Source organism: Myxocyprinus asiaticus, chromosome 4 (genome assembly GCF_019703515.2).
Source record: "Myxocyprinus asiaticus isolate MX2 ecotype Aquarium Trade chromosome 4, UBuf_Myxa_2, whole genome shotgun sequence".
Lineage (NCBI taxonomy): Eukaryota > Metazoa > Chordata > Actinopteri > Cypriniformes > Catostomidae > Myxocyprinus > Myxocyprinus asiaticus.
The window spans coordinates 45,504,722-45,528,775 of NC_059347.1; the positions used below are offsets into that span (position 1 = coordinate 45,504,722).

Here is a 24,054-nt window from a genome sequence, read left to right on the forward strand (position 1 = left end):
GAGTTTAAACAACTCCACCACTGAATAGGCAATATGAAAACAGAATGTATTATCACGTCAGAATTTATAGACAGAACTTTAATTCATTAACCCAATTAAACTTTTACCTGAGCACTGAAGTACCGGGTGGGCACCAGTGGGAGGCAACGTTTCCGTCTATGACGCGTGATGACGTATCGTCCAGCCTCGTTCTGACAGCCAGGTGAACGGGACGACGACGCCATGTTGAAAGAAAACGGAAATGAAGTGTTCTGCTGTTAAAAACATACTTTTAATTTTTGTCAAGAGAGTCCTTGAAGTGGAGGCGGACACTTGAAAAGTCAAGAGTGACCCACAACAAATTTGTGCCGGGCTGGTCTTTTATTTACGCGTGAGAAAGCGCTCATCCGTCTCGTGAGACTCTTTGTAGTTCAACTTTGCACTGACAGCGTCAAATCACTTCACGGGGTGATTGTAAGTTACAGATCGGGACTTGAAGATGCCCCTGGCACAGTTTGCGGACCCTTGGAGGAAGTTGCCCGTGGGGCATATGGAAAACGAGGTGAGTTGTGTTTATGAAATCGAGGAGCGCTGTCACGCGCGGTGTGAGATCACATTTAATCCCATACTTTGTGTAGTAGAGGAATGTCAGTGCACAGCCTTTAGGCTACATGTCTCCGAAGTGCTTGGGGAAATACAAATCATACTTATACTTTTCACAACGCTACAAATACAGGTTTTGCATTTTCAAACAAGCATTTCGCTACTTTTCGAACATGTAACTGAAATGCACAACCTGGTTAATCGTTCATAGACGCTCGTAAATCGACGTTAAAATGCAACAAAGGATGCGATATGGTATATTTCTTTTAGACGTTCTACTGGTAACTATGCAGTACTGTGTTAAAGTGCCTCATAACATGGAACAGTTTGTAAAAACGTGAATGTGCAAGCCACTGAAAAAGGTCAAAGTCGAGGCAGGGCTTGACCAGACAAGAACAATGTCTGTGTGTGTTCAACTTGCATCGGGGTTCCCTTAAAATGGACACTTGCCTGCTTTTGTGGCAAGTTGAAGTTTGACTTGAGGACGCATTGGGCAATCAGCACAGGGTGGATAACTAACTTCACAGAGACTGACTGAGAGGCCGTGCGTCAAATCCTAGTGTGCTGCTTACTCAGACAGGGTTTTTTTTAATCGTAGGTGCGTCTTCTAGTATGCTAGGTAGGTAACTCAGTAGGTTTTGGAACACATGCAAGGTGTAGCTTTGGGCTGGGTAGCTATGAAACTGACTTTTTGCGTTCTTGACATACCATAGGAGAATTATGGCGGTGTGCCTTTAATCACAATTAGAACAGATTAATCTCTCTGTCTGACTTTAGATTTAGTGCGGGCATTACATTTTTAATAAAAATTTTTAAATCTCGCAAATTAATAGTGAATGGTCTGCACTCAAAAGAAATTGATTTGCGTAAACTTTAATAAAAATTTTTTTATTTTTATGTTTTATTAATTGAATTTGACTAGAGATTATACAGTTCAATTTGATTCAATTTTGTTATGAAATTGCGTAAATCTTAAAAATATGCTAAAATATATATATTTTTAGAGTGTGGATTAGAGATGTCAAAGAGTGGTTTGAAAATAGTCACACTGAACACTTTGTCCACTCTTTGTGTGTGCACCTATAAATAATCACTTCGCCTGTGACTATATATAAACAACGATCTTCTTGTTCTCTGACATTTTACACTAATTTCAACACATGGTCATGTGATTGGATGGGAAGTAAACATTGCACCCTGTCAGACTTCTTATCCCCTCATGCAACTGTAATAAATATTTACAATAATAGAGATTTGTTTTATAGAGAATAACATTTAAATAGTCCTCCTTCCCATAATAAGAGTGAATTTTTAATTTGCCTCTTCTCTGTCCGAAAGATCGCTTTACATCTTGGTTTAAATTGTTGGCCTGTCTAATGCACCTTGCTTAGTTAATGATCATAGTACCTCCAAGTGCAGTTCTAATTATAACATGATGTAAAAAAAATTATTATAATTTTATTTTTATTTCTCCAGGCTTCTTTTTGTTGCTTTAAAATAACATTTTTCATGTGTTTGTAGGATGACTCCATGGTCGATGATGATGGTCCTGTTCAAGTAAGTTTAAGACACATATTGTTTAGGTATACATACACATGCTTATCCGTGTTTGCTTGTTTGTAAATGTGTATGCACAATCTTTCAGTTTTGTCTGCATTTGAAGGGAGGCTGGGAGTTTGTTGGCCTCTTGGACTGAAAGGGAAAAAGTTTTGTCTTTTATCATCTGAAAAACTGAATGAGTTTATTTTGTGAGGTTCTATTAAAGGAGTAGTTCACCCCAAAATTTTAATTCTCTCATCATTTACTCACCCTCATGCCATCCCATATGTGTATGACTTTCTTTCTTCACCAGAACACAAATTAAGATTTTTAGAAAAATATCTCAGCTCCATGTAGGTCCATACAATGCAAGTGAAAGGTGGCCAGAACATTGAAGTTCTAAAAAGGACATAAAAGCAGCATAAAAGTAATCCACAAGACATCATTGGTTTAATCAATGACTTCTGAAGCGATATGATAGGTGTGAGTGAGAAACAGATCAATATTTAACTTTAAGTCCTTTTTTACTATAAATTCTCATCCCTGCCCAGTAGGTGGCGATATGTACGAAGAATGTGAATCACCAAAAACTAAAGAAGAAAGTTAAAGTGAAAGTGGAGATTTATAGTAAAAAAAAAAAAAGACATAAATAGTGATCTGTTTCTCACCCACACCTATCATATTACTTCTGAAGACATGGATTTACCACTGGAGTCATATGAATTACTTTTATGCTGCATTTAAATGCTGTTTGGAGCTTCAAAGTTCTGGCCACCATTCGCTTACATTGTGAGCACCTACAGAGCTGAAATATTCTTCTAAAACTTCTGCAGAAGAAAGTCATACACATCTAGGATGGCATGAGGTTTCTGAAATGATGAAAGAATGTTTATTTTTTTTTATGAACTGTCCCTTTAATTAGTTTAAATTTAAATGAATCCATTGCCGTTTATTTCAGTGCAATACAACAGAACTTTATTCATACCAAAAGGGCAATTTAGTTTTGTAGAATGACATGCAGAATGAATCAGACAAGCAAAGGTGAAGACACATAAGGACATATGGTTGGTGACCTTTTGGTAGAAACAGAGACTTTACAAGGAAGAGGAGACTGAACACTTAGAAAAATGGACTAGAAAAGTGTGAAGTTTATGTGTTTTAGGAAAGGAAGTTTTGCCAATTGGCTTATAAGAAAAGAGATCGCCTGGTCTTTTTGCTTTAGAACCAACCTGAAAAATGCAATTTTTAAATCTGATTTAATCTAATGCAGTTAGCTGGTAATTAGTTATGTTATAATATTTTATTGGTGATTTGGTTTGTTATTGAAACCTGAAGTTTGGCAAACAGTTTTGTGAGATTTTGCTCTCTCCCAATTGAAATAGACAGGAGCTGTACATGACTAGAAAATAGCTGATGGCCATAGAGTAATACAGACTTTGATAAAAATCTGAATAAGTCAGAAAAATTAAATATCCTATAAAATATATAGTGTTATGTTCAATGAAGTATATTATGGAATAAACAATGTAATGTGAAATATACAATAATGCACAATGGAATCATTAAATGTGGAATTATTTGGCTAGCTTTCATTTTCTGTAATGCCCCCACTATGCTTGAATACAAGATGCATTCAGTTGTTATTTCCTATGTAAACTAGAAGACTTTTACCATTGCATATTTCCTGTCTCAGAGGAGGGACTGGTTTTAATGGTTTCCAGCTGGATGAGTGACATGGCAAGCAGCCAGTAGGAGAGGAGGATGTTCAGCATTCACCCAAGACTGAGAGTCACTATCCATCGATCCAGTAGAAACCTATTAGAAAGTTTCAGACAACATTTGGCCCACAGCACTGGTGTCCTTCACTTCATATACACTGCCTGACCCCCAAAAAAGTTGCACGGCATGCATTCGTCATGGCATTGTTTCGACAAACTTATGCAATGTCACAACATTTATTTCTGTCCAGAGTTGGAACAATTTTTGGCCTAGATCCTGTATTGATGAAGGGAGAGACAAACCACTCCATAAAATCTTCTCCAGCACATCCCAAAGACTTTGAATGGGGTTAAGGTCAGGACTCTGTGGTGGCCAGTTCATGTGTGAAAATGATACAAAATGCTCCATGATCCACTATTTCACAATGTGAGCCTGATGAATCTTGACATTGTTGTCCTGGAATATGCCCGTGCTGTCAGGGAAGAAAAAATCCATTGATGGGATAACCTGGTCATTCAGTACATTCAGGTAGTCAGCTGATTTCATTTTATTGCCGCATAACCTTGCTGAGCCTAGAACTGACCAATTAAAGCAACCCCAGATCATAACACTGCCTTCAGAGGCTTGTACAGTGGGCACTATGCATGATGGGTGCATCGCTTCATGGGCTTCCCTTCTTACTCTGATGCGCCCATAGCTTTGGAATAAGGTAAATCTGGACTCATCAGACCACATGACCGTTTTCCATGGCTCCACAGTCCAATCTTTATGCTCCCTAGCAAATTGAAGTCATTTTTTACGATTAGCCTCACTTACAAGTGGCTTTCTTGCGGCCACACAGCTGTTTAGTCCTAATTCTTTAAGTTGTCGTTGCATTGTGCATGTGGAAATGCTCTTACTTTCACTATTAAACATAGACACAAGTTCTACTGTCGATTTTTTTTTTTTTTTTTTTTTTTTTTTTTTTTTTAACGATGTGACTTCAGGAGTTTCTGTGATCTCCGGTCACGATCATTCAAGATTTTTTTTATGAACACATTTCTTCCACAAAGCTGACGGTTCACCACTATCCTTCCAGGTTTTAATAATGCGTTGGACAGTTCTTAACCCAATTCCAGTGATTTCAGCAATCTCTTTATTTGTTTTCTTTGCTTGACGCAGGCCAATATTTTGCCTCTTCTGAAACACAGTAACATCTTTTCTATGACCACAGGATATGTCTTACGACATGGTTGTTTAAGAAATGAGAAGCTACACTCTGCATCAGTTAGGGTTAAAAGAATTGTTGCCAGCTGAAACATATTAATCACTGTAATAATGATCCAATCATAGGCTCTTAAGTATCTGATTATTTAAATCCAATCGGCGACTTTTTTTTGGCCAGGCAGTGTAGATTTAATCCCGTGATGAGTGGGAGAGTTCTTGAGTCAAGTTCCCCATGTGGTGGAAGTAGCACCCACACTCATTTCCTCTTCCTGGCGTGGGATGTTCCTCAGTTATTGTGCTCAATCACACTTCAGTGCAAACCTCCTCAGAGAGATTTGCTACCACTTTTTCAGATTGTTTGACAAGCACTTTTTTCTGTTTTGACGGATTTACCATGGGAACAGTAAGCTTTGCGGGACATATCGAAGGGCTCTTTCCTTATTTTAAAAAGCCAGAAGCATTTAGTTTACATCACAGCCATAAACCATGATTTACTATCTGCTAGTCAGGTGGTATTAGGGGGAAGAATACAGAGCACTATTAGTGCTAGACGTGTCATCAATATTTTTGGTCTCTTTTCTTGGAAGAGAAAGACTGTAAATTGCAAATGTGTATTTATCTGCTAAAAAATAATTTTGTCAACTTTTAAGAGTTCACTAGCATATATGGACTGAAAGCAAATAAAATCCAATTTTGGTTTCTTCAAACATGTATTCTTTTTTGGGCTTAACATTTGCTGATGTAGGTTTTCTATTGTGTATTTCACTTGCTTAGCCTAAATCTAAAATCTTAACTCAGATAATAGAACAGCTAGTATAAAATGGATTGAGTGTGTGTTCTTATTTGACTGTGTTTTAGTAAAATACACACTTTCAGTCATTTGATGAGCTATACTATTCTCTCAGCACTGATGAGCTGCTAGAGAAAGCAGGGCCGGAGCGAAGAGTTTCTAATGAATGAAGTACAAAATCTTCTAAAAAGATGGCATGCTGACTTAATAGCATGTCTGTTTGAATGTTGCACTTTGCAGTAGAATATGAAATAGACGTTTTATACATGCACATATACGCATGCTTATTTCGTAATTTTTCTCTTCCTGCCTCTTCCAGAGGCAGTTGCCTCTGCTTCTGAGACCGTTAATTTGCGCATCTTATCACGTGGCTCGTTGTGCATGACACCGCGGAGATTGTGCATGTGGAGGCTCATGCTACTCTCCACAATCCACGCACAACTCACCACGCGCCCTATTGAGAGCGAGAACCACTAATCATGACCACGAGGAGGTTACCCCATGTGACTCTACCCTCCCTAGCAACCGGACCAATTTGGTTGCTTAGGAGACCTGGCTGGAGTCAGTCAGCACACCCTGGATTCGAACTCGTGACTATAGGGGTGGTAGTCAGCGTCAAAACTCGCTGAGCTACCAGGCCCCCCAAAGGACTTGTTTATTGTCACAATATCATGGAATGTATTTATTCCATGATATTGTATTTAAAAATGGGGAGGTGAGTTATAATTTTATTTAAGTAATGGTATGTTTCAATTGGAAAAGGTGGGAAAATTTCCCTATTTAACCCAGCAACCACTAGGGGGAAGACAAGATGGAGAACGAGTGTTTAAGCACATGGATATGGTTATGCTAGCACTGCTTGAGTGCAACGGAACTCTGGCCTCCATAGTTGATGGAGGGGAGTAGGTACTGCTGTTAGTACCAAAAACAGGGCTTGTTTTTTTTTATGTAACCTTGTTTTTATGATTGCTTTTGAACACTTATTTACTTGCACATTTTTAATTAATTTCTAATTTATCACACATTATACATTTGCGCACATACAGTGAAATTCTTTTTTTTTCACATATCACAGCTAAGCTGGGGTCAGAGTGCAGGGTCAGCCATGATACGGCGCCCCTGGAGCAGATTGGGTCAAGGGCCCAACAGTGGCATCTTGGCAGTACTGGGGCTTGAACCCCTGACCTTCTGATCAGTAACCCAGAGCCTTAACCGCTGAGCCACCACTGCTTTTGCACCTCATGGACAAAATAAACATCTTTCTGGGATGCCATTCCTTCTCCTGGCGCGATCTCCTTGTGACCGCTTCGGTCCCTATCGCATACAGCGTATAACATTCTCTGGTCATGAGTTTGTATTTGATGTAACCAAGTGATGTGGTGTGTTGATATTTGATGTTTTGAATGTTACATTTGCTGTTGTCTCTAACAGTACAGGAACGCAAATGTGATCTGTCTTTGTGAGTTTGCTTGTTTGGTGGTGTAGTGCATGTTTCTTGTTTGACATATGTATCTTTGTATCTTCTATCTCTTTTCAATAGGATGAGGGCTCAGTCAAGGAAATCAGCATCACTCACCATGTCAAGGAAGGCTCAGAGAAAGCAGACTCACAACAGTTTGAGCTCTGCAAGGTGCTGGGCCAGGGCTCTTTCGGAAAGGTCAGACTGACTGCTCGGATAGCAGCAACATTTGATGTTTCATTTGATTAACACATGAGATTTTTCATTGAATTGTTGTTCACATTGAAAATCATTTAAGAAATGTGTTTCTTTGCATAACTTTCCACTACCACAAGTATCTTTATTTTGGTTTGTGTAGGTATTCCTTGTCAAGAAGAAAACTGGCCCAGATTCAGGACAGCTCTATGCTATGAAAGTGTTGAAGAAAGCAACACTGAAAGGTGTTCTCCACTTACAAAATGTTTTAGTTTGCTTTAATAGATCAAATGGCAATACAATAGTTTTATTATCACAAGAATTATTCAGATTAATTTTAGATTATTTTACCAAGAGCAATGTAAGTTTTTTGCTGATTTTAATTGCATTTTAATTTTGAACATTGGTAGTTTTTGCCTACTTTTTAGCAAGGGAAACACCCATAATCTTTGTCCCAAATAATTTAAATGGGTTGTTTGTTTCTTTGGAGCGCCACAGATTTCCACAGTATTTGAACGTTCATCATTCACAGAGTTTTACAAACCCCTTGCATGTTTCTTAAATATTTTGGCTAATAGTCTTGGTTCCGTTTTCACAGAATGTCAGCAGAATTTCCACCATAATTTGTTCATAGTTAGTCATCTTTCTTAAGTCATCCTCTTCTGGGACATACTGTTCCTGGCCTGCAATTTTTGTTTCTTCTGTCCTGTTGACCTATAAAATCATGCAACAGTGCAGAGGTTAATTATGATTGGATATCATATCATTATTGTGACTATTAACTGTTTATCTAATTGTCCTATTGTAAAATCATGTCATTTTCATATAATCTCATAATGATATTATAAATATATTTCATCTTGGGTTTTGCTCCCAACATGTATATATTTTTTAATTTCATTTATTACCATTCATTCATTCATTCATTTTCCTTAAAGTTATTGAATTTTTTTTTTTTTTTTACTGGACTGTGTAACAAACAGTAATTAGTACTGAGTAGGAAAAGTGAATGTACCTGTTTAAAAACTGTATTAATCGTCATTTATTATAAACTTTATTTTGGCTCTTATTAGTCTTGTAACTCTTAATCTTTTGCTGTCAGCTCTGTCTAATTCAATACATTGCATTTAAACATGCTTGAAAAGGAATTTGAGAGTATTTATACACAGTTGGCCAGAAGTTTGGAATAATGTACGGATTTTGCTCTTATGGAAATATATTGGTACTTTTATTCACCAAAGTGACATTCAAATGATCACAATGTATAGTCAGGACATTAATAACATGGAAAAATTACTATTACAATTTGAAAGAAAATTTCAGAACTTCTTAAACTACTTCAAAGAGTTCTCATCAAAAAATCCTCCATGTGCAGCAATGACCGCTTTGCAGATCCTTGGCATTCTAGCTGTCAGTTTCTCCAGATGCTCAGGTGACATTTCACCCCACACTTCCTGCAGCACTTGCCATAGATGTGGCTCTCTTGTCGGGCACTTCTCCCGCACCTTACAGTCTAGCTGATCCCACAAAAGCTCAATGGGTTTAAGATCCATAACACTCTTTTCCAATTATCTGTTGTCCAATGTCTGTGTTTCTTTGCCCACTCTAACCTTTTCTTTTTGTTTTTCTGTTTCAAAAGTGGCTTTTTCTTTGCTATTCTTCCCATAAGGCCTGCACCCCTAAGTCTTTCCTTTACTGTTGTATGTGAAAATGGTGTTGAGCGGGTAGAATTCAATGAAGCTGTCAGCTGAGGACATGTGAGGCATCTGTTTCTCAAACTAGAGACTCTGATGTACTTAACCTCTTGTTTAGTTGTATTTGGGCCTTCCACATCTCTTTCTGTCCTTGTTAGAGCCAGTTGTCCTTTGTCTTTGAAGACTTTAGTGTACAACTTTGTATGAAATCTTCATTTTTTTGGCAATGTATAGCATTGTATAGCCTTCATTCCTTAAAACAATGATTGACTGATGATTTTCTAGAGAAAACTGTTTCTTTTTTGCCATTTTTGACCTAATATTGACCTTAAGACATGCCAGTCTATTGCATACTGTGGCAACTCAAAACAAACACAAAGACGATGGTAAGCTTCATTTAATGAACCAAATAGCTTTCAACTGTGTTTGATATATTGGCAAGTGATTTTCTAGTACCAAATTAGCAATTTAGCATGATTACTCATGGATAAGGTGTTGGAGTGATGGCTGCTGGAAATGGGGCCTGTCTAGATTTCATCAAAAATTTCTTTTTTCAAATAGCAATGGTGCTGTTTTTTTACATCAGTAATGTCCTGACTATACTTTGTGATCAGTCGAATGCCACTTTGGTGAAATAAAGTACCAATTTCCTTCCGAAATAGCAAAATCTGTACATTATTCCAAACTTTTGGCTGCCAGTGTAATATTTGTGTGTGTGTGTGGTTTCAGTACGAGATCGAATGCGTACAAAGATGGAGAGAGACATCCTAGTTGAAGTCAATCACCCATTCATTGTCAAACTACACTATGGTGAGTCATTGACATACCATGGCCAGTCAGATTCTGCCGCTTCTATAACGAGGAGAAGCAATGGTGTCAGTTTGTGTTGGCACACTTCTGTTTGCTAATTAATACACAAATGTACTTCAGGTTTTTACTTGATGTGAATAGATAGTTGGGAAAATCCAGTAATTAGATATTAATTAAAGCTAAAGTGTGTAATTACTGCGACACTAGCACCACCAAAAAGAATTGCAAAATAAACTTTGATTTCAAAACAGCTTTCTGAGTACGCCCCCCGTCAGCTGGTCAAACAAAGAGATAATCCAACCCCCAACTCACGCCATTGGTTGAGTAACGTTGTTGGGGCAGGTCTAAGCAGGTCGCACAAAATAAACAGAGAAATGTTTAAAGTGTCACAGAAAGGCAAAGCTTACAGGTTTTGAGACAATTTATCATTTAATGGTTTACTTATAGTTGTCTCTGCACATTAAGCTTGGATAAGAGAAAGTATTTTAACACAGGAAAAGTTTTAGGTTTTAGTGCCATCAGTTCTGTTGGAACTAATTTGGAATTTGAATTGCCAGTTTACGTGTTGCACATTTTCAGAACTTAAAAATAACAGACAAAAAAAAAAAAAAAATATCCTCTGGCTTTTCTTGTTTATCTGCTTTGTTTACACCTTTAAATTGTTTATGGTTCCACTGCTATAAGAATGCATTGATGAATTTCTAGTATTCTTATTAGAGATGACCGTTAAATCCTGATTCTTTCTTTCTCTTTCCTCAGCATTTCAGACAGAAGGTAAATTGTACCTGATTCTGGACTTTCTTAGAGGAGGAGATCTTTTTACTCGCCTGTCCAAAGAGGTAAAATACATGATATTTAATTTCAAGGGACAAATAAGTGAAATATGAACATCTTAACATCTTCGCATCTTCTTAAAGGGTTAGTTCACCCAAAAATGAAATTTCTCCCATGATTTACTTACCTTTAAGCAGAACCAAAACAAAGATTTTTATAAGCACACTTCAGCTCTGTAAGTCCTTATAATGCAAGGTGCAATGGTTGCAATCAGGCTGCTAGCTGTTTGACTGTCCAAAAGGCATATTTTGGCAGCATAACAGTAATCCAAACAGTCGATCAATAATGTCTTTTGAACCAAATCGATAGGTTTGTGTAAGAAACAAATTGATAATTAAAACGTTTTTAACTTTAAATCATTGCTTCCGGCCAGCGCTGGAGTGCTGTTGAAATGACCTAACTCCTATGAGACATTCGTTCCTCTGTTGTAAACAAAGCGCGTGCTTCCGACTTCTCACGTGAACGTGCTGTTGCACTAACGTCACGTGACGGCAACGTGACGCGTCGACTGCTGGCAGGAAGCAATTTTATTTAATAATGTTTTAATTATCAATTTGTTTCTTACACAAACTTATTGAATCGGCTCAGAAGACGTTAATTGATCGACTGGAGACGTGTGGATTACTTTTATGCTGCCTAAGTATGCCTTTTGGACTGTCAAATATTCAGCAGCCTGATTGCACCCGTTTACTTAAATTGTATGGACAAAGAGAGCTGAAATGGGCTTATAAAAGTTTTAATTTTGGTTCTGCAGAGGAAGAAAAGTCATACACATCTGGGATGGCTTAAAGGTAAGTAAATCATGAGAGAATTTAGATTTTTGGGTGAACTAACCATTTAACATCATTAATCTTTAAGATGAAAAAAGGAAAGAGGCTAATACTATGCTTACAGAAATAACAAATGAATTCAGGTAATTGTTCTACCATTCGTCTTTGTGTAGGTGATGTTTACAGAAGAAGATGTGAAGTTCTACCTTGCGGAGCTGGCTTTAGCTTTGGATCATTTACATGGACTGGGAATCATCTACAGAGACCTCAAACCAGAAAAGTGTGTAGACTGTTTACTCACTCACTTAATATTGCATGAGTAAGATGTCATCATGTGACACAAAGTGTAGTTGCAAACTGCGTGGTTTAACACAAAGTATAATGGCAAACTGCCGAGTCAGCAATGAAATACCACATATCATAAACATCAGTCCAGAACATATAATTCTGCCAGACGTAGTCTGAAGATTTACATTTTAAAACAATAATTATAACAATGTCTGTATCTGTACTCTCGACACATGTTTACAAGAATGACACTTTGACTCAAAGTTCACATCTTTTTTTTTTTTTATGGATAAGTCAAATTTGTATTTCTTTCAGTATCCTCTTGGATGAAGAGGGACACATTAAACTTACAGGTATGTGCATTTTATATTTCTTAAAGGAATATTCCAGGTTCAGTACAAGTTAAGCTCAATCAACAGCATTTGTGGCATAATATTGTTTACCACAAAAATTCATTTAGACTTGCCCCTCCTTTTCTTTAAAAATAAAAGCAAAAATCTGGGTTACAGTGAGGCACTTACAGTGGAAGTGAATGGGGACAAATTTTGAATGTTAAAATACTAACCTTTTCAAAAGTATAGCCATAACACATATGCAATATGCGTGTTCACTTGATTTTAGTGTGATAAAATCACTTAAAGTTAAAGCCAGTTTTACAACTTTGTTGCCATAACGATGTTCTGTCAACAAACCCTAAAATCCTAAAATGACTGTGAAAATGACAATTTAAACAACTTTACAGCTCAAATAATACATGAGTTTTAACAGAAAAATTAATGTAAGTGCTTTTATAAAATTATAAGCTTCAAATTTCTGCCTTTAAACCCTCCAACCGGGTACGGCTCGGGACCCATCTTTATGATGGTAGCCCATGAAAGGAACAGTGGCACGCTCCTTTCCTCCGTAGTGCTAGGGTCGTCTCCTTGGGCAAGAGAGAACAACCCTCAAGCCCCCCCTGCTAGGGTTACAGCAAAAAGTTTTTTCCATCACTCTTGTAAAGACCTGGAGTAAAGTAGATCCTTATTATCCCATTTCTGTTATAAGAAATAAGGAAAAGGACGACTCGTTTGCCATGAGTTGCGACCCGTGTTGGTGGAGGAAGAGATTCTGGTCCCTGAGAAATGTGGTTTGCTGCGGCTTCCACTATTTCAACACGGTACATTGGCTCCTACTTCACCTAGGCGGGAGGTTGGAATGGCTCGATCCAGTCTATCGGCTGGTCAAGACATGCCCTGGGAATACTCTGTGATAGCTGAACATCAGATATCTCTCAGATTCCCAGTAGGTGTTGGCTAAGGGTCAATCAAGTAAATTGAGCAACTTGTTGCTCATTTTGCTTGAGTATATCATCCCTGTATCCCTGATGCATAATCTGCTGGAGATCCGCGGCGCTGTGCATCCCTTACTTTTGGGCTCCAAGGTGGGTGGGGAGCAGAGATGACAAAACTAAAAACCCAAAACATGGCAACAAAACACACCTCAAAAAAAACGTTTCTTGGACCTGGATACCGACAATACCTCAGAAAATAGACGTGCTCTTGTGCCGAGTAATGATGACTGGCCAAAATTCATCATCATTGAAGCTGCTGCTCCAGATTCTCCAATCATTAAGCTTTCCCCTTTCGCTATACAAAAAGGTATTGCAGGAATAGCGGGAACAGTAAAGGAAGTGAAAAAAACTACGATCTGGACAGATTCTTGTGGAATGCAGTAAAAAGGCCAATGCTGAAAATCTACTACATGCCAGCATGTTAGCTGGAGTTCAAATAAAGACTGAACTAGAGAGTTGGATGATGTGGATGAAGAAGAAATAATGCATGAGCTCAAGACCCAAGGAGTAATGAACGTCACAAGAATAATAATCAAGAGAGAAGAGCGAATGATTAAAACTGGTACGTACATCTTCACCTTTAATAAACCGCTAATCCCAGATAAACTTCTAATTGGATACTAAGTGTTCCAGTGGACTTACTTGTACCCAGCCCTCTGCGGTGTTTCAACTGTCAAAAATACGGCCATGGATCTAATGGCTGCAACAACAAACATACCTGTTGTAACTGTGGGGAGATAGGCCACGACAAAGGTAGCTGTGAAAAACCATCAAAATGTTGTAATTGCTCAAGTGACCATTCAGCTGCTTCAAAACAGTGTCCCATGTGGATCAAAGAAAAGGAAATACAGAAGATTAGGTGTACTTAGAGAATCAGCTACCTTGAAGCAAAGAAAATGGTGGATGTCGTCCCTGTTTTTACGCTGAATAAAACCTACACCTCTGTTGCAAAAAAAAGCTGTGAGAACAATAGACTGCCAGTAAGATATCACCTGGATGCATAAAGACAAACCCCAAACCATTAACCATAGTAATATTCCCCCAAAGATGAAGAACACAGGAACCCAGAGCGAAACTCTTCTAAATGACATTCACTCCAGTCAGAGCTCAATAACAGGAAACCGAAAGGGAAATAAAAACAACAGTAAGGCAAGTTCCCAAGTATCCCAAGATGAAGCCTCAAAGACAAAACAAACAAAAGATGTGGAAATGAAAGAGAATGAATACCATAGTAGAAGTCCATCCCCTAAAGGCAGAACCAAGAAAACTGTCTCAATTCTCCCTAATAGGTAATGGAAAATTATATCATCCAATGGAACTGTTGTGGTATCAGGGCAAATTTAACATAGCTGAAGCGTCTAACTGCAATTATTAACCCTCTAGCCATATGTCTCCAAGAAACACAATTACCACCAGACGGTATTCTCTTTTAAAAATGTTACAAGTTTTAACACTTTCAGTCCCAGTGATAAGCAGGCTTCCGAGGGTACAACCATTTTAATAAGAAAAGATGTGATCCATTGTCATAGAAATATTAATAGCAACCTACAGGAAACAGCAGTACGGCTGACTTTGCAGAAAACCATTACAGTCGTCTCTATATACATTCCTCCAAATTTTAACTTGACACACATGGACCTAGATCACCTTATCGCTCAGCTCCCATCTCCTTTTATTCTCATGGGAGATTTTAATAGACATAACACTTTGTAGGGCAGTAATCACTGTAACACAAAAGGAAAGAAGACTGAAGATTTTATAGATAACCACACCTTATGTCTTTTAAATAATGGACTGAATACCTATTTACATCCAGGACATGGAATGTACTCTGCAATCGACCTAACAGTTTGTCAGCCTGAATTATTTTTAGACCTTTCATGGAAAGTTTGGCATGACCTCTGTGGAAGTGATCATTTCTCAATCATTGTAACCATCAAAGGCAGAGAGGAAGAAACAAATGTACAAAGATGGCAAATTAAAAAAGCAAATTGGTATCAATTTCAAACCCTCTGTCATGAGAAACTGACATGGTTTCCAGAAGATAGCCCAGATGCTATGCAAAATTTCACTGAAATGCTCGTATCTATAGCTAATGATACAGTCCCAAGAACATCTTTAAACATAAAACATAGATGACTTCCATGGTTTGATACATGTAAGGAAGCTATAAAAGAGAGGAAAAAAACTGAAAGACTGTTCTTCAGACATCCATCAACTGAAAATCTTATCAAACTCGAGATGAGTAGAGCATGAGCAAGACAAATTATAAATAAAAGATTAATTTCCAACATGACAACAAGTACTCATCATACAAAATATGGAACCTGATACGGAAAATGAAGGGAAAAAACAACGGTCCTCAAATACAAGACATCAAACAGCATGGCACACTCGTGACTTCAAAAAAAAAAATTGCAAACATTCTAGCAAAAACTGTTGAAAACAATTCCTCTATTGAGAACTGCCTTCCTGCTTTTCGAACTTTTCTTGCTCAACAAGAAAAAGAAAAGATTAATTTCGGCTCCAGTAACACAGAGCCATACAACCAACCTTTTTCTATGGAAGAACTACAGCGAGCCATTAAAAAAATCCCACGACACAGCTGTTGGACCGGATAAAATCCACTATCAATTTTTAAAGAATCTACCCCACCTTTCCCTGAAAATGCTCCTTAGAATTTTTAACTCCATCTGGATATTGGGAAAAATCCCATCTGCCTGGCATGAAGCAGAAATAATACCTATTCCAAAGCCAGGAAAAGACCATAACGACCCCATAAACTACCACCCTATAGCTTTAACCAGTTGTTTATGCAAAACAATGGAGAGGATGGCCAATGATCGCCTGGTCTGGTTACTGGAATCTAAACACCACATAAGTAACGCCCAATGTGGTTTCAGGAAAGGTCAAAGCACTACAGATCACCTTATTTGTCTTGAACGCTATATTCGTGACGCCTTTACCAGAAAAGAACACATTGTAGCTGTCTTGTTTGATTTGGAGAAAGCCTATGACATGACATGGAAACATTCAACTTCATTGAAAGTTTTTTATCGAACAGACTTTTTAGAGTTAAAATAACAAACACCTTGTCTAACCTACATAAACAAGGACTTGGAGTACTTCAAGGAAGTATCCTATCAGTAACTCTCTTCAGTATTAAAATAAATAGCATTGCAAAAGTCATTGGCTCTGATGTCCTCTGTAGTTTATATGTAGATGATATCTGCATTTGCTACAGGAGCAAGTACCTGAATACTATCAAGTGAAAAATCCAATTGAAGATAAACAAAATGGACTCCTGGTCAACACAGAACGGTTTCAAGTTCTCACAAACAAAAACCATCTGTATGCATTTCTGTCAGCTTCGTTCGCTACACAATGAACCAGAGCTGTTTATGGATGGAGTCCACATTAAAGTTGTTAAAGAGAACAGGTTTCTTGGTATCACTTTTGACAACAAACTGTCTTTTATTCCTTACATTAAATCACTAAAAAAGAAATGTTTTATAGCTATGAATGTTTTAAAGGTTTTATCCAAAACCAAATGGGGAGCAGACAGCTCAACTCTCATGAACTTGTACAGAACCATGGTACGCTCAAAGCTGGACTATGGAAGTATCATTTATGGATCAGCTAGGAAGTCATACATATGACTTTTGGACACTGTACACCACCAAGGTATACGACTAGCTTTGGGAGCCTACAGAACATCACCAATCCAAAGTCTCTATGCGGAAGCCTATGAACCTTCCTTGGAAATCAGATGCCAAAAGTTGGCCTTACAATATGCAACCAAACTTAAAACAAATCCCAATATACACACATGGATCTAAATCTGGAAATAAAGTGGCAGCAGCTTTTGCAACAAACCAACTGTGTCAGGGTATCCGCATCCCTGACCAAAGTTCAGTTTTCACTGCAGAGGCAAACGCTCTACTACTGGCACTGATGTTTATTGAGACTGCTCCACAAATGTTTTTTTTAGTAATAACTGATTTCAACTGATGAAATCATGTCTTGAAGCATTGGAAACTACGAAAACTGATCACCCAACAATCGTGAAGATTTTAATCAAACTGTCATCTCTTGAAGCAAAGAGTTTTAATATTATTTTCTGCTGGGTACCTGGACACTCAGGAATCTCCGGTAATGAACAAGCAGACAGAGCTGCCAGAGAAACACTATCTACTGAACCAGTAAAATACCCTATACCTTCCACAGATCTGAAACCAACTCTGAATGTATATATCAAAAACAAATGGCAGTCGGAGTGGGATCAATGTTTAAACAACAAATTACGAGAAATAAATCTTTTTGTTGGAACAAGATATGTGTTCCCTTTTAATAATCGCTGGGATCAAGTCATTTATACACGATGCCGGATAGGACATACAAGACTCACACACCAATTTTTACTATCAGGAGAAAAATCGCCAAAGTGCTCATCTTGTCAGAACCCACTATCCATTAAACATATTTTGCTGGACTGTCATACCTCTACACATCTGAGGAACCTGTATTATTCAGTTGATTCTTTTGAAAAGGTTTTTAATCGTGAATCCAAATTTAGTTTTAAGGTTTTTAGGAAAAATGAATCTTAAACACCTCATTTAACTTATTTAACTATTTTAAATAACTAAACCTGGTTCCCTTCATGAATATAGCCATAGAAGCTGGCATGGTGTAAAAAATGAAACAAATAAACCCTCCAAAAATTGGCCCCAATCACTACCAATGTAAGTGCCTCACTGTAACCTTGATTTTTGCTTTTTTAAAAGAAAAGGAGGGACGTGCCGAAATTACTTTTTGTGGTAATCAACATTATGCCACAAATGCTGTCGGAAACGTGAATGCAATCAGGTTTCAGATTTGTTCTTAAAGCTGTGACGTATTATTTGAACATTTTTAGCTGCGTATTAGAGTAGTTAAGTGCATTAGAACCTAAAACTGTGTGTGTTTCTTAGATTTTGGGTTGAGTAAAGAGTCCATTGACCATGAGAACAAAGCATATTCATTCTGTGGTACAGTGGAGTATATGGCTCCAGAGGTTGTCAATCGCAGAGGTCACACCCACAGTGCTGATTGGTGGTCCTACGGCGTACTAATGGTAAGAGGGACGGGATTATGAAAAGACAGTTTTACATGACAATGATCAAGTAACCACAGTGGTACTGAGTTTCAGATAAGGTTATGCCAAGCATTGTATTTGTATCGCAATTCAGTTATCTTTTCTATCACCTCAGTTTGAAATGCTGACTGGAATACTTCCATTTCAAGGGAAAGACCGCAAGGAGACCATGACAATGATCTTAAAGTAAGTCTAATAATTTAATCGCCCAATTACTTGTTTGAGATTCTTATCCTCATAACTGAGTCTATGCATTGACAGTGTTTTCTATTCCTCCAGGGCTAAGTTGGGCATGCCTCAGTTTCTCAGCCCCGAGGCCCAGTCCCTGCTCCGCAATCTGTTCAAACGCAACCCTGGCAACCGCTTAGGTGAGGAAGCACATTCCAGCCAAAGAAAAAAGTTAGTTTGAAAGAAAAGGTTTTTCATGTTGAGTAAATTTGGTGAATTTCTGCTTGTGCTTCGGTTGTTTTGTGCAACAGACAATCTGTTTCTATTTATTAAATATATTTTTGACATGTTATTTTTTTAGGAGCGGGGCCTGATGGAGTAGAAGAGATCAAGAGACATTCATTCTTTACTACCATTGACTGGAATGTAAGTGTTTAAGTACATAAAGTGTACTCCGTCATGTGACCAAAAGTTGAGAACTTTGCTGCAACACTCTCTGGTGTAGACACCCGTTGACCAATGGGAATCTCGGAGAGGCGGGACTAGTTGCGCTGTGAAATTGTATGCTTGAGTTTGTCAGCCATGTTTTTTTTTTCTTTTTCCGGTGTATTCATTCCCTGTCCTCTATTATCTTTCTCTGTCATGCTAAAAAGATAGTAATTGTGGAGACAGAGCCTGGAGAAGTGTTTCAGTGTTTACTGGTACATTGTCAAAAATATATATTTTAACCCTAAAACAGGCAAGAGTGGAAAATGATTAGAAAAAAATCATTTCATGTCACTTTTTATATAATTTGGACTTAAGTAACAGTTATCCAAAGGAATTTTTTATATATTTGATATATTTTGGATTTTATGAGTTGTATCTCCCAGGATATGTTGCCCTATTAAGGTACAAAAAAGTCATCAATATTTCTGTTTTATCTGATGCAGAAAATTATGAGTTTTTGACTTCCCCTCTTATTTTAAAACATATCATACGTGTGTGTGTGTGTGTGTGTGTGTGTGTGAGTGAGTGAGTGAGCGAGAGAGAGAGAGAGAGAGAGTGTTTGTGTGTTTATGTGTTTGTATGTGAGAGAGTGTGAGTGAGAGTGTGTGTGTGTGTGTGTGAGAGAGAGAGAGAGAGAGAGAGAGTGTGTGTGTGTGTGTGTGTGTGTGAGAGAGAGAGAGAGAGAGAGAGAGAGAGAGAGTGCGTGCGTGTGTGTGTAACAACACCGAGAAAAGTTTAGCTTTAAGGTTGCAAGTATGACGTGTAAGTTTAACAAATGTGTACGTGTAATATTGTGGATTAACCCTTTTTCTTCCCTCAATCTGGCAATGTATCTCAGGGGATATGCATACTTCAAAATGTGATAAATTACAGCATGAACAACATATGACTTAATTTTCATCTTCCGCATCTTAAGACAATGTTCACAATTAACATTAGCAGTTTCATTATTTTTTTACTGAAGAAAATTAATTGTAATATATAATTAATTATTACAAAGTCAGCATGTCCTGAACCATGGGTGGCCATGTTGGATTTAGGTCAGGCTGACTTAATGATCACAGAAAATTTTAACCAAGTCATGTGACCCACATACTCAAAACAGACTGAACTATGCTAAATGAAAACAAGATTGGGTGAGAAACTATTTCTCATACCCCCTATAAGAAAGTAAAAAGTATGTATCTTGTGGTGCACATTGCCTGTTTAAGGGTTAAATAGCCATCTCTATCCGTGACCGCCTCTGTCCTCTGTGGTACACGCCTTCCAAACTGACCTTTCGCAGTCCCATACATTAAACTATCAGTTGGAGCTTTCCCTAGTGTGTAGTGCCCTTAGATACATCGCCGAACCCAGACCACCAGTGCGAATTAGTTGTGATGCCGGAGATTAGAGCATGCACTCATGCTCTGATCCAGGAAATCCAAAGTCAACAGCTTTCAACAATAAATTTCAAGACAATTACTGTCAGACTTAAAATAATATTTTAATCTTTTGCCATCCTAAGAATGTGTCCTATATGAGCGCCTTTTTGACGGCAGTTCCACCTGTAATTAAGATGCGTTTTTGGTGGTCCAATCACAAATGGTCAGCGCTAAATACAGGTGGAAACAGAGTCTAAAACGTTTTGTGATCCGATCACTAAAACCACATACTGAAGTATTTAAAAACATGCATGTGACCACATAGCATTTGAGGTGTGAAACACTAATCCATCCTGATTGCATCCTGTACAGCAGTGAAGCGCCGCCCCTCACCTGTCAATCAAATACTGTGCTAAAGCAAGAGTTTACACTTAGCCAGTTATGTGCAGCTTTAAAAGGAAATGACTGTCCGTTATGAAAATTTAAAAAAGTGGATACATATACAAGCAAGAGTACTTTACAGAAATTATTCAGTGTTTTTGATATCAACATGCAGTAACACAGCAGAAAAGCACACACATCTGAAGCTCAGGTTAATACAGGTACTCTACTAAAATAACTGAAAATTCTGCTCGAAATGTGGCATTTGTGCTTCAAATTTCAGCTGCATCTGGGAGAAACAGTGTTCTTTTTTCGCGTTTCTTTGTCTTTTTTGCGGTTTAAAATCAGAGACCCTCCCCTCGAAATCTGAACACTAGTGGTCACAGGAGATGCATTTATGACCAGGTGGAAATAGTGATGCCTCTCGGCTGACCACTTGAGAGCAGATATCCGAAACGCACCTTAATACCAAGCGGAGACAGGGCATTTAGAAACATATTTTATCGTGTCTGGTGGATATGCCCCTAAACAAGCCTATTTATACAGGGCTTCCTTAAGCTTGACTTGTCATTGAGACAACTGCTTGTCAGTTTAGGAAATATGTAGTTTTGCACGTTCCTACCTTTAGAATGTTTGTTTGTAGACTGTTTAGAAATTCTGTTCTAGAAAACATGTCTTGTGCTTCTATGCTTTGCCCTTATGTTTGAAGTTTATGCCTATAGAAATTTGTATTCTTTCCCTCCATCTAGAAATTATTTAGGAGGGAAGTTCATCCTCCCTTTAAGCCAGCTATCGGAAGGCCAGATGACACATTCTACTTTGACTCCGAGTTCACTGCCAAAACCCCACGAGGTGAGTAATTGACATGCCTATGTACAGTTTCAGGAGTTTCAAAGTCTATTCACAACAATGAAATGGTACTTGAACTTTCCTTTTTTTTTTTTTTTTTTCAGACTCTCCAGGTGTTCCTCCAAGTGCCAATGCTCATCAGCTTTTTAGAGGATTTAGCTTTGTTGCCATGGGAGCAGAAGAAGAGAGCCAGCCGCCCATTCAGAGCAACATCAACATAAGTAGCATACTCCAGGTATACTCGCATCACTCACACATTGCTGCTCTCACACAGCTGTAAAATAAGTATACATGAGAATAAAATGTGTGTGTGTGTGTGTCATAAAGCAACCCCACCGGAGTACACTTCAGTTCACGGATGTATATGACGTCAAAGAAGACATTGGTGTGGGCTCTTACTCCATCTGCAAACGCTGTGTGCACAAGAGCACAGGCATGGACTACGCCGTTAAGGTAAGCACAACACCATGCCAAATGTCAGTGAGTCATATGACTCAAAACTTCACTGCAAGTCTTAGACAACCATATAATGGCTTGTGAGATCTGATTAATTTGTATTCATGAAGTAATTGATGTTAATGGTTTATAGATATCTATTGGCGGTTGTGACTGGCTTGTCAGTTGTAGAAAATCTGGTATTAGAGATAACAGTGGTTCGGATTGCATTGCAGATTATCAATAAAGAGAGGAGGGATCCAGCGGAGGAGGTTGAGATTCTGCTGCGATATGGGCAACATCCCAACATCATCACTCTGAAGGACGTGAGTGGAGTTTGTGTCTGTCTGTTGGATACTTTATAGGGGTCATGACATACTTTTTTTATTTTTTATTATTTTATTATTTTCCCTGAGGTCTACTTATTATGTTAGTAAAGTTGTTTTGCACCAAAACAGTCATAATTTAATAATATATGATTATTTTCCACCCTGTCTCTGGCCTTCAGTATCAACAGTATGAAACATAAATGAATGAAACTGTTTAATCATGGGTCCAGTAGTGTTTAACTGCCCCATCTTTCAATAAAAGTTCTTTTGCAAAGCATGAATCATATTGTGACTGGTTCACAAGCAATTATTTTCTGTAAATCTGCTTTGAAACAATGTGTGCTGTGAAAAAATTACATGACTTGACAAGCAATCCACACTGATATGAGCCGAAAACATACAATCAATGCTGAAATGTTCTGAATATGCAACTGTATCAATGGTGGTGATATTGGGTGTTTCAACAGGCCAAAACAGATGCTGGCCTTCACAGGAGCAATATCTCACACATTTTCCGTGTTTGTTTACACACAAAACGGCATGTGTTTCTCCCAGTCAGTGGCAGCAGCAAAATAAGATGCGTTTTTAAACGTTGTGCTTGTACCGCTCCTGTGGAAAACCATGCTTAAGTCCATCTAGTGCATGTTTATAAAAGACCAACTATTAAAAATAGCACAGATGGGTGCAAAAACGGCCCAGGACACCTTCAAAACAGCAAGACAGTCAGCAAGATGAAACTGAATGGGTGTCTCCTTTTGAAAGTTATAACTTGACATTGCGTCTTTTAAAAGTGGTGCAAGATGCATGATAACATTCAAAGATGTTCATCTAGTGCATGTTTATGTAGAAAAACATTGAAATCCAGATAAGCACATGAAGGTGTCCTGTGTAAGTCCTCTTTGCTGTAGATTAATCTCCCATGACAGACCTTCTCTCCTCTTCACCTGTGTGATTGACTGTGAGCACCAGTGGGCAGGGCCATGGGTGCAATGATGAAAGATTGGTGTTGATGTCTTGCTGAAAAGGCAGTCATATGCAGATGTATTTGGTCCTTGTGATGTCATAAATTCAACCAATTCCAAACAGGCCATTTCTGGAGCTTGGTTTAAATAAATACTCTTTTTCTATTAAGGAGGATTTTTTCAGTTCTGGAACTTGCAGTATGTTTTTATAGTACAAAGACGTCTTATGTCAAAAGATAAAGAAAAATTTGATTCCTCATGTCATGACCTCTTTAAGTATATGATAATAAATCACTGGAATCTCCCAGTAAGACATTGAAAAGGAATAGCACACCTTGCTTGTGGCTAGTTATTCTGTGTTTTTCTGTGGTCATAGGTGTATGATGATGGGCGATCAGTGTATCTGGTCACAGAGCTGATGAAAGGTGGGGAATTACTGGATAAAATCCTCAGGCAAAAGTTTTTCTCAGAGAGAGAGGCCAGTGCTGTCCTGCACACCATTACAAAGACTGTTGAATACCTACATGTCCAAGGGGTAAGAGCATTCACACACTCAACAACTATTATCTATATTCACAGATATAAAATTTAGCCTGGCTAAATTGACACATCCATAGTCCTATATAAACATCCTACTTGTACGCCCTAAAAAATCTCCATGCACCATAATTGTAAACCTAAAGATCCACCAAGTACTTACAGTGCTGTGGGAAAGTATTTGCCCCCA

The 24,054-nt window shown here is 38.1% G+C and overlaps 1 protein-coding gene across 1 annotated transcript in view; it reads left to right on the forward strand.

Moving 5' to 3' along the window:
• Positions 1-194: 194 nt before the first annotated feature.
• LOC127438410 (ribosomal protein S6 kinase alpha-3-like) overlaps positions 195-24,054 on the forward strand; it is a 30,864-nt gene continuing 7,004 nt past the window's right edge. The window contains exons 1-17 of the mRNA XM_051693979.1: positions 195-541; positions 2,104-2,139; positions 7,377-7,493; positions 7,654-7,735; positions 9,914-9,994; positions 10,754-10,833; positions 11,772-11,878; positions 12,202-12,239; positions 18,187-18,329; positions 18,466-18,536; positions 18,630-18,718; positions 18,880-18,944; positions 21,502-21,604; positions 21,706-21,836; positions 21,929-22,054; positions 22,273-22,362; positions 23,704-23,862. Of these exons, the coding sequence (XP_051549939.1) occupies positions 479-541; positions 2,104-2,139; positions 7,377-7,493; positions 7,654-7,735; positions 9,914-9,994; positions 10,754-10,833; positions 11,772-11,878; positions 12,202-12,239; positions 18,187-18,329; positions 18,466-18,536; positions 18,630-18,718; positions 18,880-18,944; positions 21,502-21,604; positions 21,706-21,836; positions 21,929-22,054; positions 22,273-22,362; positions 23,704-23,862 (1,581 nt within the window). The 5' untranslated portion in view covers positions 195-478. The remainder of the gene's footprint in view (positions 542-2,103; positions 2,140-7,376; positions 7,494-7,653; positions 7,736-9,913; positions 9,995-10,753; positions 10,834-11,771; positions 11,879-12,201; positions 12,240-18,186; positions 18,330-18,465; positions 18,537-18,629; positions 18,719-18,879; positions 18,945-21,501; positions 21,605-21,705; positions 21,837-21,928; positions 22,055-22,272; positions 22,363-23,703; positions 23,863-24,054) is intronic.